The 13,483-nt window shown below is 43.6% G+C and overlaps 1 protein-coding gene and 1 long non-coding RNA gene across 6 annotated transcripts in view; one reads left to right on the plus strand and one right to left on the minus strand.

Moving 5' to 3' along the window:
* Positions 1–13,483, plus strand: part of DISC1 (DISC1 scaffold protein) — a 311,857-nt gene that overhangs the window by 233,857 nt on the left and 64,517 nt on the right. For 3 of the 5 annotated variants that reach the window (XR_008316745.1, XR_008316749.1, XR_008316750.1), the window contains exon 13: positions 5,716–7,551. Coding sequence is in view for 1 of the 5 variants with exons in the window: in XM_053298880.1 (XP_053154855.1) it covers positions 5,716–5,865 (150 nt within the window). In the remaining 4 variants the exon portion in view is untranslated. Of the gene's footprint in view, positions 1–5,715; positions 9,520–13,483 lie in introns of those variants that run through there. The other 2 variants (XR_008316752.1, XM_053298880.1) reach the window with 2 other exon arrangements.
* On the minus strand, positions 1,836–5,028 carry LOC128346065 (uncharacterized). The gene is made up of 2 exons (XR_008316762.1): positions 4,944–5,028; positions 1,836–4,202 (listed from the first exon to the last, which is right to left on the minus strand). It is a non-coding gene; the product is annotated as an uncharacterized LOC128346065 (long non-coding RNA).

Genomic DNA, 13,483 nt, shown 5'->3' on the forward strand with positions numbered 1-13,483 from the left:
GGATGGTAGTGTTCCCAGACAGAGAGGCTGCTCCTGACTTAGAGTCTTGTTGAGTCGCAGAGCACAAACTGGGGAAGTGGGTTTTGCTGTTCTCCCTTGCCCCCATAAGTGCATTTTGCCTTCCAAAAATATGTCCCTGAAGGTCACACAGTCTTCGGGGACATTGGGAGCGGGGGAGCTTTTACGGGAACTGAGGATCACAGTGAAAATTGCATATCCTGTTCCTCCACTACACATATGCTTTACTGCAGGGGTTCCCAGCTAGTGGTATCCCAGATGTTGCTGAACTAGAAGTCTCATCACCCAAGCCACAATAAAGTACCTTAGGCAGACTTCCATTCTGGCACTTATCAGGCTGAAACTTTCTTAACTTTAAGAACAACATAATTGTAAAAATATTTGTCCTTGGGCCATTATTTGGTCAAAGGGATCACATCTGCACAGTTGTGCAAGGGAGTCATAGCACCTTCAAATTAGGTGGTAGATAGGCTATTCTAGGTGCAAATACCTTTTGTGTCTGATGGAATGGACAAATGCAGGAAAGGACAGAAGAGAGCAGCATTTTTATATGGTGTTAAAACCCAAAACCAGTTTATTTATTTATTTTTATTTAATTAACAATATACTGCCCAAAACGTATGACTCTGGGTGGTACGATGTTAGTTTAGATGTTTGTTAGTTTTACTTGCTCCCCTTGCGTGAACGTGTAACAAAGGAAGAAGTGGGGACTCAGAATTCAGCAGATGAGCTTCTTGAGCAAGAGTTTCTGGTTTTGGAGCAAATCCTGGTTGTAGAAGATGGTCTGCATAGTTCTGATAGTACTATCAACCAAATTTACACTGCTCTCACAAATAGATAACTCACATGAGGAGCTGCAGTGTTCTGGCGAAAATAATCAGCTCTCAGCAAGAACAGTTGTCCACACTTTAAAGTGATAAAACTTTGATGGTGCCAAAGAAATTTCTGGCAGCACCTAAATATATATTCCCATATATTTCCATGGCTAAATCAGTCCGTAAAACAGTCTAAAATTAAGCAGAGTGGGTACCAAGAAGCATGATCTTCCAACAACCTGAATGTAAGTATGAATACTTTGGTTCAAATGGGATGGAGATTGCATCCATTGTCTCTTTAATGAAATAAAGAGAGATTAAAAGGTTTCTTCTGGGAGAACCAACTTCCTGGTGCTGTCAAGCAGTTCTGCCAATATTTAAGCACACATTGTGGTTTTGATTAATAATTAAACTTCTGTTAGAAGAAATAAATCCCAGATGCCATTGTTTTTTATTATACAGTTTAATGGCACTGAATACTGGAATAAACCAGCTTGCTAGGAGGACATGAATAACACCCAACACAAATGAAGGCAGAAGCCAACACTGATGCTTAGCACTGAATATTTACACAGATCCACTAGGGATTTTTATTTAATATTGTAGCTTTCTCAAAGCAAATACTAAGCAGTTGATTTTGCATTGGGGAATGGGTGAGGAGAAGCAAACCACGAAATTAAGGACCAAACTTGCACATATCTCTGCATCTGATGAGTTTGTTGAATAATAGGTACCATAGAGAAGCAAACCCACAAAAGAGCCAATGACTATTAATCAGTGGCAAGCATACGAAAATAATCTGAATTGTTAATTGGAAGAACCAAAGGCGGAGAGGTGACTCATTGCTGGTGTTTGAGGAGTCGATGAGAGGTGTTACTTTACTGACAGGAATGGCCTAGCATTCCCAGTGAAATTACATGGATTTTATATTTCAATTTCACAGTCGTTTTGGGTCTTAATTAGCAGTTATGGTTTGACAGACAATTTGAATGCATGTAATAGTTTGAGATAAAATGCTTTATTTTTGTTACAAGAAATGGAATGGCTATTTGAATTTTGCATACATAATATACATCTTTCTACAGACTGCTAAAAACAAGTTTCCATTACTGATTTCGAAGCCCTCAACAGTGAGCTTGAATTGCCAATGGAAATGTAAGTGAGCAAGCCATGCATTTCAGCTCCATAAACCTGGAACTTGCCTCCTTCTCTCTCCAGAGGGAGTTCTTCCACACCACTGAGTGTACCACTCACTCTCACAAGATGGTTCTCCCTGAGCTACTCTTAGTCACACACACCTATAACAATTTCTAAATTCTTCTCCCTCCCATATAACTTATGCAATACGTGTATATTTTGTACTGTTGTTAGAACCCAGGTACCGGATTCAATCTGCACTCCTGTCTTTAACATTAAGAAATAATCCTGTCTACTAACGACTGATTATTGGATCAATTTGCCTAATGCTAAACCATTCAAACTGCACACAACAAAATAAACTGGACAAGCACAATACCATTCGACCCAGGCAGCAATTGTCTTTTCAACAAAACAGTAATTCAAGCCAGCTGTAGCCCATCTAGTCTTGAGGGACGGTCTCTCCACTGGATTGAATTTCCTGCACAAAAAGGAGTCTCCAGCACTTCCCACTGTAACAAAAATCCATTTTTTACCCTACTCTCCTTGAGGAAAGTAAGCTTATGAGATCACCTGGCATTCTGTATACATGCCCTTGTGTATCAACTTCACAATGCCTGGACCAATGTGAACCAAATTAGGTACAGTTGTAGTGACACACAGGAATACCTCAACGCCATAGTTTGTGATGATGTCATCACCCCCAGTTCAATATGGCAGATGCATGAATGGTTGAGGCACAAGTGGGCTAACTTGTGGACTGCCTAACCTATTTGAACCAAATTTGGTACACTTGTAGTGAGTGACACATAAGGACACCTCAATGGTGTAGTCTGTGATGATGTCATACACTCCAGTTCAAGATGGCAGATGTGTGAACATTTAAGGCTGAAGTGGGCTAATGTGAAGATGGTAATTATCAGTTAAGATTATAGTGAAAGCAAAGTAGGCAGATTAGTTCTTATCAGAACAACTTGTTACTGTAATAAATTCACTTCTTTTTCTAGTGTCTCCTTCAGTACTTGCTTTTCTTTATTTATGCTCTGGTTTGGTCTTTTCTTTCTTCTTATATTTTTCCCCTTTTATTTCTTTGTACCCAAGTTCTTTTTTTAATAATTTAGCAGATTGCACACGTGCACCCCACCCCCTACTATGTCATCTCAGAAAAATCTCAGAATGCATATCAAGAGTAATTAAACCTCAAGAGGTATTTGGTGCTCATAAACTGCTTAAAGGTCTGCTCCTGCCACTTGTGATTTCAGCAGAACTTCATGACTGAACAGCAGCTTTGTGCTGTGGGAACCTCAGATACAGGGCAATACCATTTTGCTACCTCTAAGGTGTCATGAAGAGTTCATTTATTTTTTACTTTGTACCGTGTTTTTGAGAGTTTACCAGAAATGTATTTGTTCAGCATCTTCTCTGTATCTTGCCTCTAGATTGAAAAAGTAGTTTTAAAATGATGGCAAAGTTTGATTTATTTTTTAAATATATATATTATTTCCCCTTAAAGTAAAACAGAAAGACTCCAATATCACAGCACAGTTATTTAAATTACTCAAAAAGATGAAATCTTGAGCAAGCTTTCATAGAATCGGAAGCTGCCAAAAGGCTTTTCAAATTGGTATGTGTGGCAGTCTGGCACGAAAGTTATTTGCATAACTTTCCCATGATTCCCTATATTTACTCCCCCCCCAAAGGATTTTTTTTTAATCTGCTTTATAACCTAAGGATGTCTTTTCATCTTGACATTGTTCTTGGGTAAGGCAGAATTTCCTAATGGATCTGAAGCCTGAAGAAAGGTAAAAAGAAAGAAAGAACATCAGTGATTACTTGTGCTTTGCCCTCTCTCTGCGTAGGGAGTTTTTAAACATTTGGTTTCAGCTCAAGATGCTTTAATTTCCCTTGAAGTACAGCCTCATAATTCATTATTATTACTATCCTTGTTTGAAATGTAAAGTAACCATTATTTGACTGTTCCCTTGCTGAATTAATTAGGGTTAGCTTTTAGGTCCAGCTTGCCTTTTTTTTCCCCATGATGAAATTTGCTGGCAGTAAGCGGAGTTATTGATCCAAGTGCTGAATTGGAGCTCTCGAGGAAGTAGAGGTTTACTTTCCTGCTGAAGGTCTGCAAGGCTTTGCACTCTTCACTGTGGATAAGTCCTACTGGAAGTAGTTTACTTTTACGTATTTGTAGGATCAGAGCATAAACGTAGATTCTGCTTTTTCTTCCTATAAATCGAAGGCATGAGATGGTCTTCCATTTAATGGAGGAAGGTAGATCTCTCTCTCTCTCTCTCTAGGATATGAATATGGCGGATGTTTATATACCGCTTTCCAACAAAAGTTCCCAAAGTGGTTTACATAGATATACATTTAAAAATAAATAAAATGTCTCCCCAAAGAGCTCATAGTCTAAAAAAGAAACAAAAGATAGACACCAGCAACAGCCACTGGAGGGATGCCATGCTGGGGATGCATGGAGACAGAGAGAAAGAGAATATCTGTCCTCAGTTGGAGGAAAGGGCACAGTGTATGTGAACTCAGACATAGGTGGATTACCTCAAAGGCATTACAGGTAATTGCCTACGGCAGCAAATCCGGGAGCAGTGGCACAAATCTTGGGGCGGGGGGATGTTTTTATCTTTTAAAAGCAAACTTTAAAAAAACTTTTAAATGCCGGCACTGCATGGCGGCGGAGAAAGATTAAGTCTTCTTTTGCCACCCCCACCGCTGCTGCAAGGAGGGTAGTAGGCGTGGCGAGAAGGAAGGAAGCCCCCCCCCATTTTTCTTTAAACGCTGTCGCAGCGACGGGATTGATGGGGTCCGGGGGGGCAGTGCCAGCAGGACGGGGGGTGAAAGGAAAGGCGCCCCCCCCAGTCCTTTTACATTAAAATGTGCAGTGCAGCGGCAGAATCGGGCGGCAGGCAGCAACAAGGGTTGTATGTTGTGGGGAGGAAGTCCCCCGTTTACCTTAAAGCAGCTTCTGTCCACTGCATGCTGGGGCGTGTGGACAAACAGCGAGGGAGAGCTCCTTCCAGCTCCCCTCCTCCCTCCCAAATGAGCGCATGCCCCTGATGTGCTGCAAAGGATCTTTCCCTTCTTCCCCCATCCCACTGGCACTGCCCCCCTGGCCCCCATCCACCCCACTGCTGCAGCAGCATTTAAAGAAAATGAGGGGGGGGGGTCTTCCTTCCTCTTCGCCACCCCTACTACCCTCCTTGCTGCGGTGGTGGGTGCAGCAAAAGGCTTAATCTGCCCCTGAACTCAGGAGGTTTGCTCTTCTGTTGGTGAGAATTACTATCCATGACCTGAAGGTTTGGCACAGAGACAGAAAGAGCTCTTGATGTTCATTCATATTCCTCTCAAGCTGAGAGCTAAGACAATTCCCTCTGAATCATGACTGAAATATTCTCTTTGTATAAAACACTGGGATTTACAACAGCCACTCACACTTATATATGTACACCAAAAGAACGCGCTGCTCATTTAATACCCCTCAAGCAAAAATGCTACATAAAGCTGTTTGTTGCCTACAGGCCCAAGGAACGCAGGAGGGAGGGAAAAGCCGGTGTGAAATATGTATTAATATTTAATCCAAGCAATTTGGGTGAACTTGATCCTGCAATTAGCTAGCAATGCCCATCTGTTGTGCACAATTCAACAACAACTTATTAAATAACTTGGACAGGGGAGAGGAGCTGCCAATTACCTTTCAATTTATTCCTTAATAATAAAGCATATACAGTCTCTACAGAGAGAGATCCAGATGGTGAAGGAAACTCTCCAGGCCATGCTGGTGCAGCTCCAGCCAGCGAAGGAGGCAGAAGAAGACGCTCCTGCAGACTTCCTTGGTGACAGCTGGTGTCCGGGAAAGCAAGGCTTGCAGGAATAATGAGGAGGAAGGTGGAGGTGAAGACGCGGAATTCACAAGAATCGCTTTCAACAACAGAATACGGTCTTAGCAGGCCACAAGGATTCCTCCCATCTTGGCATAACTAATAACAACTAAATCAATTATAAGGGGGAAATGGAGCCTGGAGGTCTCGCCTGACAAGTATTGTAGATTGCACATTTGCTGGCCCAGATCTGAAAACAGCTTTCAAAGCAGAGCTTCCCTCTTGCCCACCCTTCAGCGCAGAGATTCCAAATTAACATTTTTGAAATGAAAGGCAGCCTCACAGGTTTTTGGAATGGAGCTGTGACCTTCTACTTGCAAATGCCTTGGTCTGCCTTTCCCGATTCCTGACCATGGAATGTAGGAAGTGGTGCATTCGGAAGTCACTGGAGCCATTCCAAAGAGCAGGAGCTGCTGCAAGGTCTCCTGTGGGTCTCGCCTTGATATGGTGCCAGTGACTCGGTGGTAGCCCCATGGCTCTTAGGTGGCAGCCTTTTTTTTGTTTAGGGGTTGGAATATTGGGGGCTTGAGAGCAGGCACACACAACCTGGGTGAAGCAGGGAGAGGGAGAAGAATGATGCAAGCTAGGTTGCTAAATGGCAGGGCATTTTAAACTCAAAATATGGTGCATGAGGAAGAACAACCTGTGTCACACTTGCATCATCCACCAAGTGCCTGGGAAAACTCTTACCCTTTACAGTCGTTTGAGGAAGAACAAGAGGTAGCACTGCATTTTCCTGGCTATACAATAGCCTTGTTCAGTTATTTGTCTGCTAATAGAGCTTGTGCCTGAGTGCAGCACCCACAAGAGCATGCCTGTAAGCCCTGCCCCTGTGCTAACAATCTCTTGAACCCTAGCCTAGTGTCTGTCTGACAACCAACCACTGTGCTTGTGGTGGAGAGATCTTTCCCATGGTTAGAACGCTCTGGTGCCCCAGCCTTCTACTATCTATTTGGTGTAATTGTGAAGAGCAGGGATGGGGTTTTAGTGTACCCGGGGTGGGGCTTGCCGGCATATTCTTGGGAGTGCCGTAACCCCACCACCGTAACACCTGAACAGGGCTTGTACTGCTGCTTGAATGCAAGGAACACCAGAATGCTGGGGATGTGCGAACTGGCTCGACCTGGAGGTGGCTCAACATTGAACTTGGCTGGCTCAAGGGCTCACCCCTGGCTTGCCCTTTAGCAAAACCAGACACAATTTGGCTTGAACTCAAGCCAACACACACACACACACACACCCTGGCAAGTCCGGGTTCAAACCAAAGAAATTTTTAAAATGTTTTTTTTTTTTTTAAACCGCTCACCGCCTCCATGGGGCATTGCCTTGGCCATGAGGGGTGTCTCTGGCGGTTCTCCCTCTCCCCGCCAGCCTCCCCTCGGTCTCCAATTGGCTTGATTTGGACGGTTTTCCAGCCATTTTTGGCCCGTTCCTGCCCATTCTTTGTGCTGGCAGTGGCCATTTTGGAGGCCGCTGCACATGTGCACTGGCTGCATATGCTCTGCATATGCATAGTGGCCTTCAAAATGGCCGCCACCAGCACAAAGAGGCCCAGAATGGGCTGAAAACCACTGGGAAACTGCCCAAACTGGGCCAGTTGGAGACAGCGGGGAAGCCAGCAGGGGAGGGGGAATGGCTGGAGACCCTCCCTCCCATGGCTGTGGCAGCACCCCCTGGAGACAGTGAGTTTAAAAATGTTTTAATTTTTTCTCTTGTTAGAACCCCTGGACCAGCTCGAATCTGAGCTGAACTGGTGTGTGTGTGTGTGTGGGGGGGGTCCTGTTTTGGGAGAGGCAAAATCAAACATGCGTGGTTCTGTTTGAGTCAAATTCGGACTTGAACTGAACCGGGCATACTGGTTTCATGCACATTCCAGCAGAATGCACTGCCTGGTGGGATATCGTACGTATTTCCCCCATCTGGAAAAGCTCCCAAAACTTGGGCCAAATGCACTCTGTTGCTTCCTCTTGTAAAGTCTTTCTTCTCCCCAAATTATGTTCAGAAATATTAAGAATGAGAAAGGAGAAAAAGAAGAAGCAATCTACTAAGTTGTAGCTGAAGCTAATAACCAAATTTTGCTAAATGAAATGAGGGCTGCACATACCCTTTGGCATTCAATATTATAGTAATAATTAACATCAAAGCACACCATAATAGCATTTCAACCATTTTCATTTTGTGTTGCAAAATGAGAGCAAATGCTTGTTAATTTGAAGGGCAAACATTATTTAAAGCAATAACCAATGCTTTTTTAATTATTAAAAAAAACTTGAAACTATTAGTGATGCGTAATGTAACTAAAATTGCGTTGATGCTTCAGTATTTTTTCATATAGAAGAATAGAAAACCTGAAACTGTTAGTGATGTGTAATGGAACTAAAAATTGCATTGATGCTTCAATATTGTTCATATAAAAGACTAGCCAATAGTCTTATTCTTCTGATGTTTTCTACAAATGCCATTTTTAAAGAAATATTTTGAATTTGGTATATTTTTAACCACAGATAGCAAAAGAAGATTTATTTACTTGTCATCTGTTGAGTTTAGTTCAGGACCAAAGGAAATCTATACTGAAGCCAGTAGAAATAGAATCACAGGACCAATGAGCTGCAAGTGACGCAACACCAACTAGTCTACAGAAACTAGTCCCTTTGGATGCAGATCTAGCCAGGATTTTGAGGACAGTCCAACATTGCAGTTGCTTCAGAATGTGGCAGCATGGATTTTGTCTGGTACTAACTGCAACAAGCATATTATATCAACTAGCTTATCCTGCGCAGAACATCTGCACGCTAGGACTTTATTGGGCTCCTTTCCCCCTCCGCGGCCACTGCTTTATTGCTCAGCCACCCCACTTGCAGCCACCCCTCCCCCCCCACTCAGCCACTCCCTCAGCTCACCCAAACACTGGCCTCTGATGCCCCGCCAAGTCTTCTTGTGAGGATGGCCGAGCCAGGGTGGAAAAGCACACCGAGGGCAATCCGTGCAGCCTGGACAGGAGGACCCAGCTTGGCCATCCTCCTCTCAAGACTCGGTGGGGCATCAGAGGCCAGGGGTTGGAGATGAGGGAGGGTCTGCTTCTTTCTTCGGCCCTCCCTCCTTCCCTCCTCCTCCACTGCCACCCTCCTGCTCCTCCTCGACAGCAGCTGCCCCTTCATCTGCCACTCAGCCCACCTCCATGCTCCCAACCTCTTGTTGAGTGTCATCAGAACTCTTGCAAGATATTCCACATACCTTGAGGTGTGCTCTGTACCACCTAAGGCTTTTATATATGTAGATACTCCAAGAGATCCAGCACCTGACCAACATACTGTGCAATGTTCCATAAGGGTGCTCTTGCACAAATGCAGGATCTTGCATTAAAGTGGTTACAAGATCGACAGCCATTATTTCTAGTAGCCATTGATCGTGAAACTGTGTTTACACAAGTTACCATGTTTGCACAAGAGAACTCTAATGCAACTGCACATACATTCCACTACAAGGCAGACAGAACGTCATGCAGTATGTTAGCTGTTGTCGATTGGCTTCTGGGGAAAATTCAAGATGCTGTTTTTGAAAAATTCTCTTATAATTGTTTGTTTTTACTGAAGAAAGGAATACATCAGAAAATTTCTACAACTTTACAGAAATAAAACAAGTATGCTGAATGGTTAGTTGTTGGTCCAAAGTATTACACACACACACACACACACACACACACACACACACACACACGGTCAGGGTTAGGGTTAGGGTTAGGGTTTGGTGTTGTTTGTCTTTAAGGTCCAAAATTAATAGGATTTGCTATGCTTCCGGGAGCGCTTGCTCCTCTGTGTATTCCTCTGCAGTGAGCTCAGATCTACAGTACACATGGGGATCTACTTTAGGCTTCAGTATCTGCAGCAAGATTGGGTTGCACTCAAAGTAGATTTTGCTTCTTCAGTGGTGGCACTTTTTGCAGGGTGGTGTCCTCTCTAGGAAACCTATCAAGTTAGTTCAGCTGGAATGTTTAGTAGCACATCAGTACAGATTTTTTGTTTCTCTCCCTGGCTTTACAGAGTTATTAACTGGTTAAATAGGTTTCATCTGACTGTTGATTTTTACTCATGTTAAGCCAAATAGGGAGTGAGGATGAGTTCTGCAAGTGTTTGCTTCCCTCTCAAGCTATTTTCATCCCACATTGAGATAGTGTGTAAAACTGTTTGCAGTGGCAAATATTGGGGAGATGTCCCCATTGGGAAGGAAACTGGGCTGATATCTCCTTGCCCTGATCCAGTTCTGCACAGCTGAATAGGTGAAGCATATGTAGGTAGAGATCCACACTTGGATACATATTTGAGTGTGCATTCCTAGCCACAACCTACCTCAACATCGAAAATAGGTGCCACTAGAACTGAATCAAGGCAAAAATGTGCAGCACTGATGGGCAATGAAACGCCCAGCATGGAAATATAGGCACTGTCCACTCAGTTGCTTGGGCGACAGGGATGTGTTCCCTCTTTCCTCCCTCCAATTCAGGGGGAGGGCAATGGAAGGGCTCAATTTGCCCTCCCATTATGTCATCATGTCGTCAAATCTGGCAACAGGGTGCTGTGATTCGCTATAGTCCTGTTCACACCATCTCCCTGTATATTTACGTAATGTGTGAGGGGAAAGCAATATTATGCCTGCAGGCCCTGCCCCCTTACTTCATATGTTTGGGTGTAGGTGTGCAAGGGGAGCCTATGTTATAGGTGCTCTGCTCAGTCAGGAACCCTGATTGCACAGGACTGCAGATAACGAGAGCCTGCGCATGTACACCTGCACATGCATAGGCTCCCCTGGTAGAGCTTCACCTCGTAAAGGGTTAGGGGTCTGGGCTGGTAAGTGCACTCCTGTTCTTTGCCTCCACATGCTTAATTAACACATGGAAGGGGAGATACGGATATAGGTTATGTGATCCCTGACTGACTGGCATCAGACAGAGAGTGAAGAAGCCCTTTCAGGGAATTTCTTTTTCTTTTTTTGTTTGTTTTTTAAGGGATCAGCGGATTGGGGAATTGATGGACGACATGATGTTCAAGCCCTATGGAGACAAGAGGGACTTGTGTTGCCACTGCCATGGACAAGAAGCAGCAGCACTGATGTAAAGAACCAGGGTTCTGATACAAGTGTTACCACAGGTTTTTTTTTCCATTTATGGCAATGGGAAGAAATACAGTAATGCTTGTTGTGCTGTGCAACCATAGTTCTCCACAGCAGCTCCACAAGTCTCTCCCCCCTACATAGGGCTTGCCACTGACTGCAAATGGACATTAAAAAGAGTGTGCAAAAGAATGGAAGATAGCCTGTTTTTTTGTGAACATTTGCATACAGCACGTTTAAATTCGGCTGTAAACTGCCTTGGGATTGTTTTAATGAAAGGCTGTATATAGATTTAACAATAACAATAAATAAATACCCGTTCCCTGAAATGTTTGCATCCAAAGTCAAATCTCACAAATACTGAACACAACACACTAGTTTCAAGCTCTCCATTCAGAATACAGGTGGTCCTCATTATCCACCATCCCAGCACCCACAGTTTTGCATATCTGCGGCTGGGTCATAGGGACCCAGTTTTTTTATTTGCAGGACAAAAATAAGTTTATTTTTGCCTTTCTGCAGTTCTTCAGAGGCCAGAAATGACTTCTGGTGTCATTTCCTGCCCCCATTTTGTAGTGCTGAGCCATTTTGTGGCTCTTTTCTGCCAAAAAAACAACGCACACTTAAAAAAAATATACACCTTCAAAAAAGCACAATAATTGGAGTATTTGGGAGTGTTGGGGGCATTGCTGGAGCAAGGTACTGTGCTTATTTCTGCTCCCCCCTGCTTTTTGAGATTTTCAGCACACTTCAATGTGCTTAGGAACCTAACCCCACAATCCCCATATGTTAAGGTCTTTTTATTAGTGATTTTGTTATCCACAGAAATAGACGGGGATGGAACCCCATGAATAAAGAGGGCCTCTTGTCACTCCTTGAGAAACACTTCAAATTTATTTGGTTGCATTGTATTGGTTTTATTGCATTTTATTAGGTTTGGCAGAAAAGTCGGGCCTATGTTTTCAAAGTAGCCTATTACCCTGCTGCAAGGTAGGCCTCAACTTTCGCCAGCTTCCCTGCCTTAATCAACCTAGATCACTGGGGCCGGATGGTGCTGCAAGCAAAGCACAGGTAGATCACATACAAGTGCTAAGCCACACAGTACATGGGAAGGCCAGGTTTGCTGTGGCAAACGGATATTTGGGTTACAGTAATCCACCAGTTCCAAAGAAGCCTGCACGGGAGGCTTCCCACACAAACCCTGTTTAGTGAAAGGAGATTGCACAACAGGGTGGATCCCTCTTGTGGGCCCCGAAACACTTTCCCAGTAAGCTCTATTGAAGAGGCTTGGAATGGTGGTGCAGTTTGAAAAATAGACCGTTGCTTAGTGAGCGATTCTCTCAGTGCTGGAAACATTCCTGTGTGTATCCAACATTCCTTTATATATATCATTTTTAATGAGATCATGATTAATCTCTGGGCTCTAATTTAGATGGAAAACTTCCAAAAATTAAGAGAGAGCTTTCAAACATGCTAAGCCAGTCTTTAAATCATTTGCTGAAGCAAACCATTTATAGTGGCGGCATATAATTTATTTTAAACCTGCTACTTGGCATTTTTCATTTTATTCATGTCTTCAAAACCACTCAAGTTTGTGGCATTGCCAGTTTCACAAAGACAGGGCACAGATCCCTGCAATGCCAACTACTGTGCAGCCAATCACAGAAGTGACAAGTGGGTTGCCGCTTCCACTTCTTCTATCCTTTGCTTAAGCCTTGTGCTAAATGATCTACCTCAAAGCATCGATTGGGGAAAGATGCCAGGAAGCTGTGATGCTACAGAGTTACAGTTCCACCCAGGGATATCAAATCATAAGGGCAAAGCTCAAGTGGTTTGTGTAGTCATCCGTCCCTCTGGGTGAAATTAAGGCCCTGTAAGTCAAACATGGCTGGCTTTTATCTCTGCAAAATATATGTTACAGTGGAGAGTCTTGGCTTAAAGCCCTGCATGGGCTCCATTCCTATCTACCTAGCCTCTTCGCTTCTCACTCCCAAGCGTCCATCAACTGTTCATTCAGGTGCCCACTTACGCTGCTACTCTCTGCCCTACATTCTTTCCTCTCCACATTTCTATCCTGCTTCCACCCTCTTTCATTATTCCTTCAGGGAACTCACTAGTAACACCTGATTACTTCTAGACATTTGGGTCTGGTCTAGACGTGGTCAAAATGAATTGTACCACTTCCGACTACAGGTAGAGGATCACACTGTTAATGCTTGCCTATGTCAAGTAAATAGATAAACAACTCCCTACAAGTAGAAAATTAGCACAGGGGAGAATGAGCTGGAACACAACCTTTCTGTCTGCTGTGTTGTTCTCCTTTTCCTTTTCCTTTTCCTTTTCCTTTTCCTTTTCCTCCTCCTCCTCTTTTATCAGCAGGGAGTTTTTGGTTGCTTTTAAATATATATATATATGGAAGGCATTCAGTGGCATCTTCCATTTGTAGTCTGGAGTGGTACCGTGCATGTCACCACCTCAAGCTTTTACTACCTCAGTGATTTTCAAAGT

This window comes from Hemicordylus capensis, chromosome 1, assembly GCF_027244095.1.
Source record: "Hemicordylus capensis ecotype Gifberg chromosome 1, rHemCap1.1.pri, whole genome shotgun sequence".
NCBI lineage: Eukaryota > Metazoa > Chordata > Lepidosauria > Squamata > Cordylidae > Hemicordylus > Hemicordylus capensis.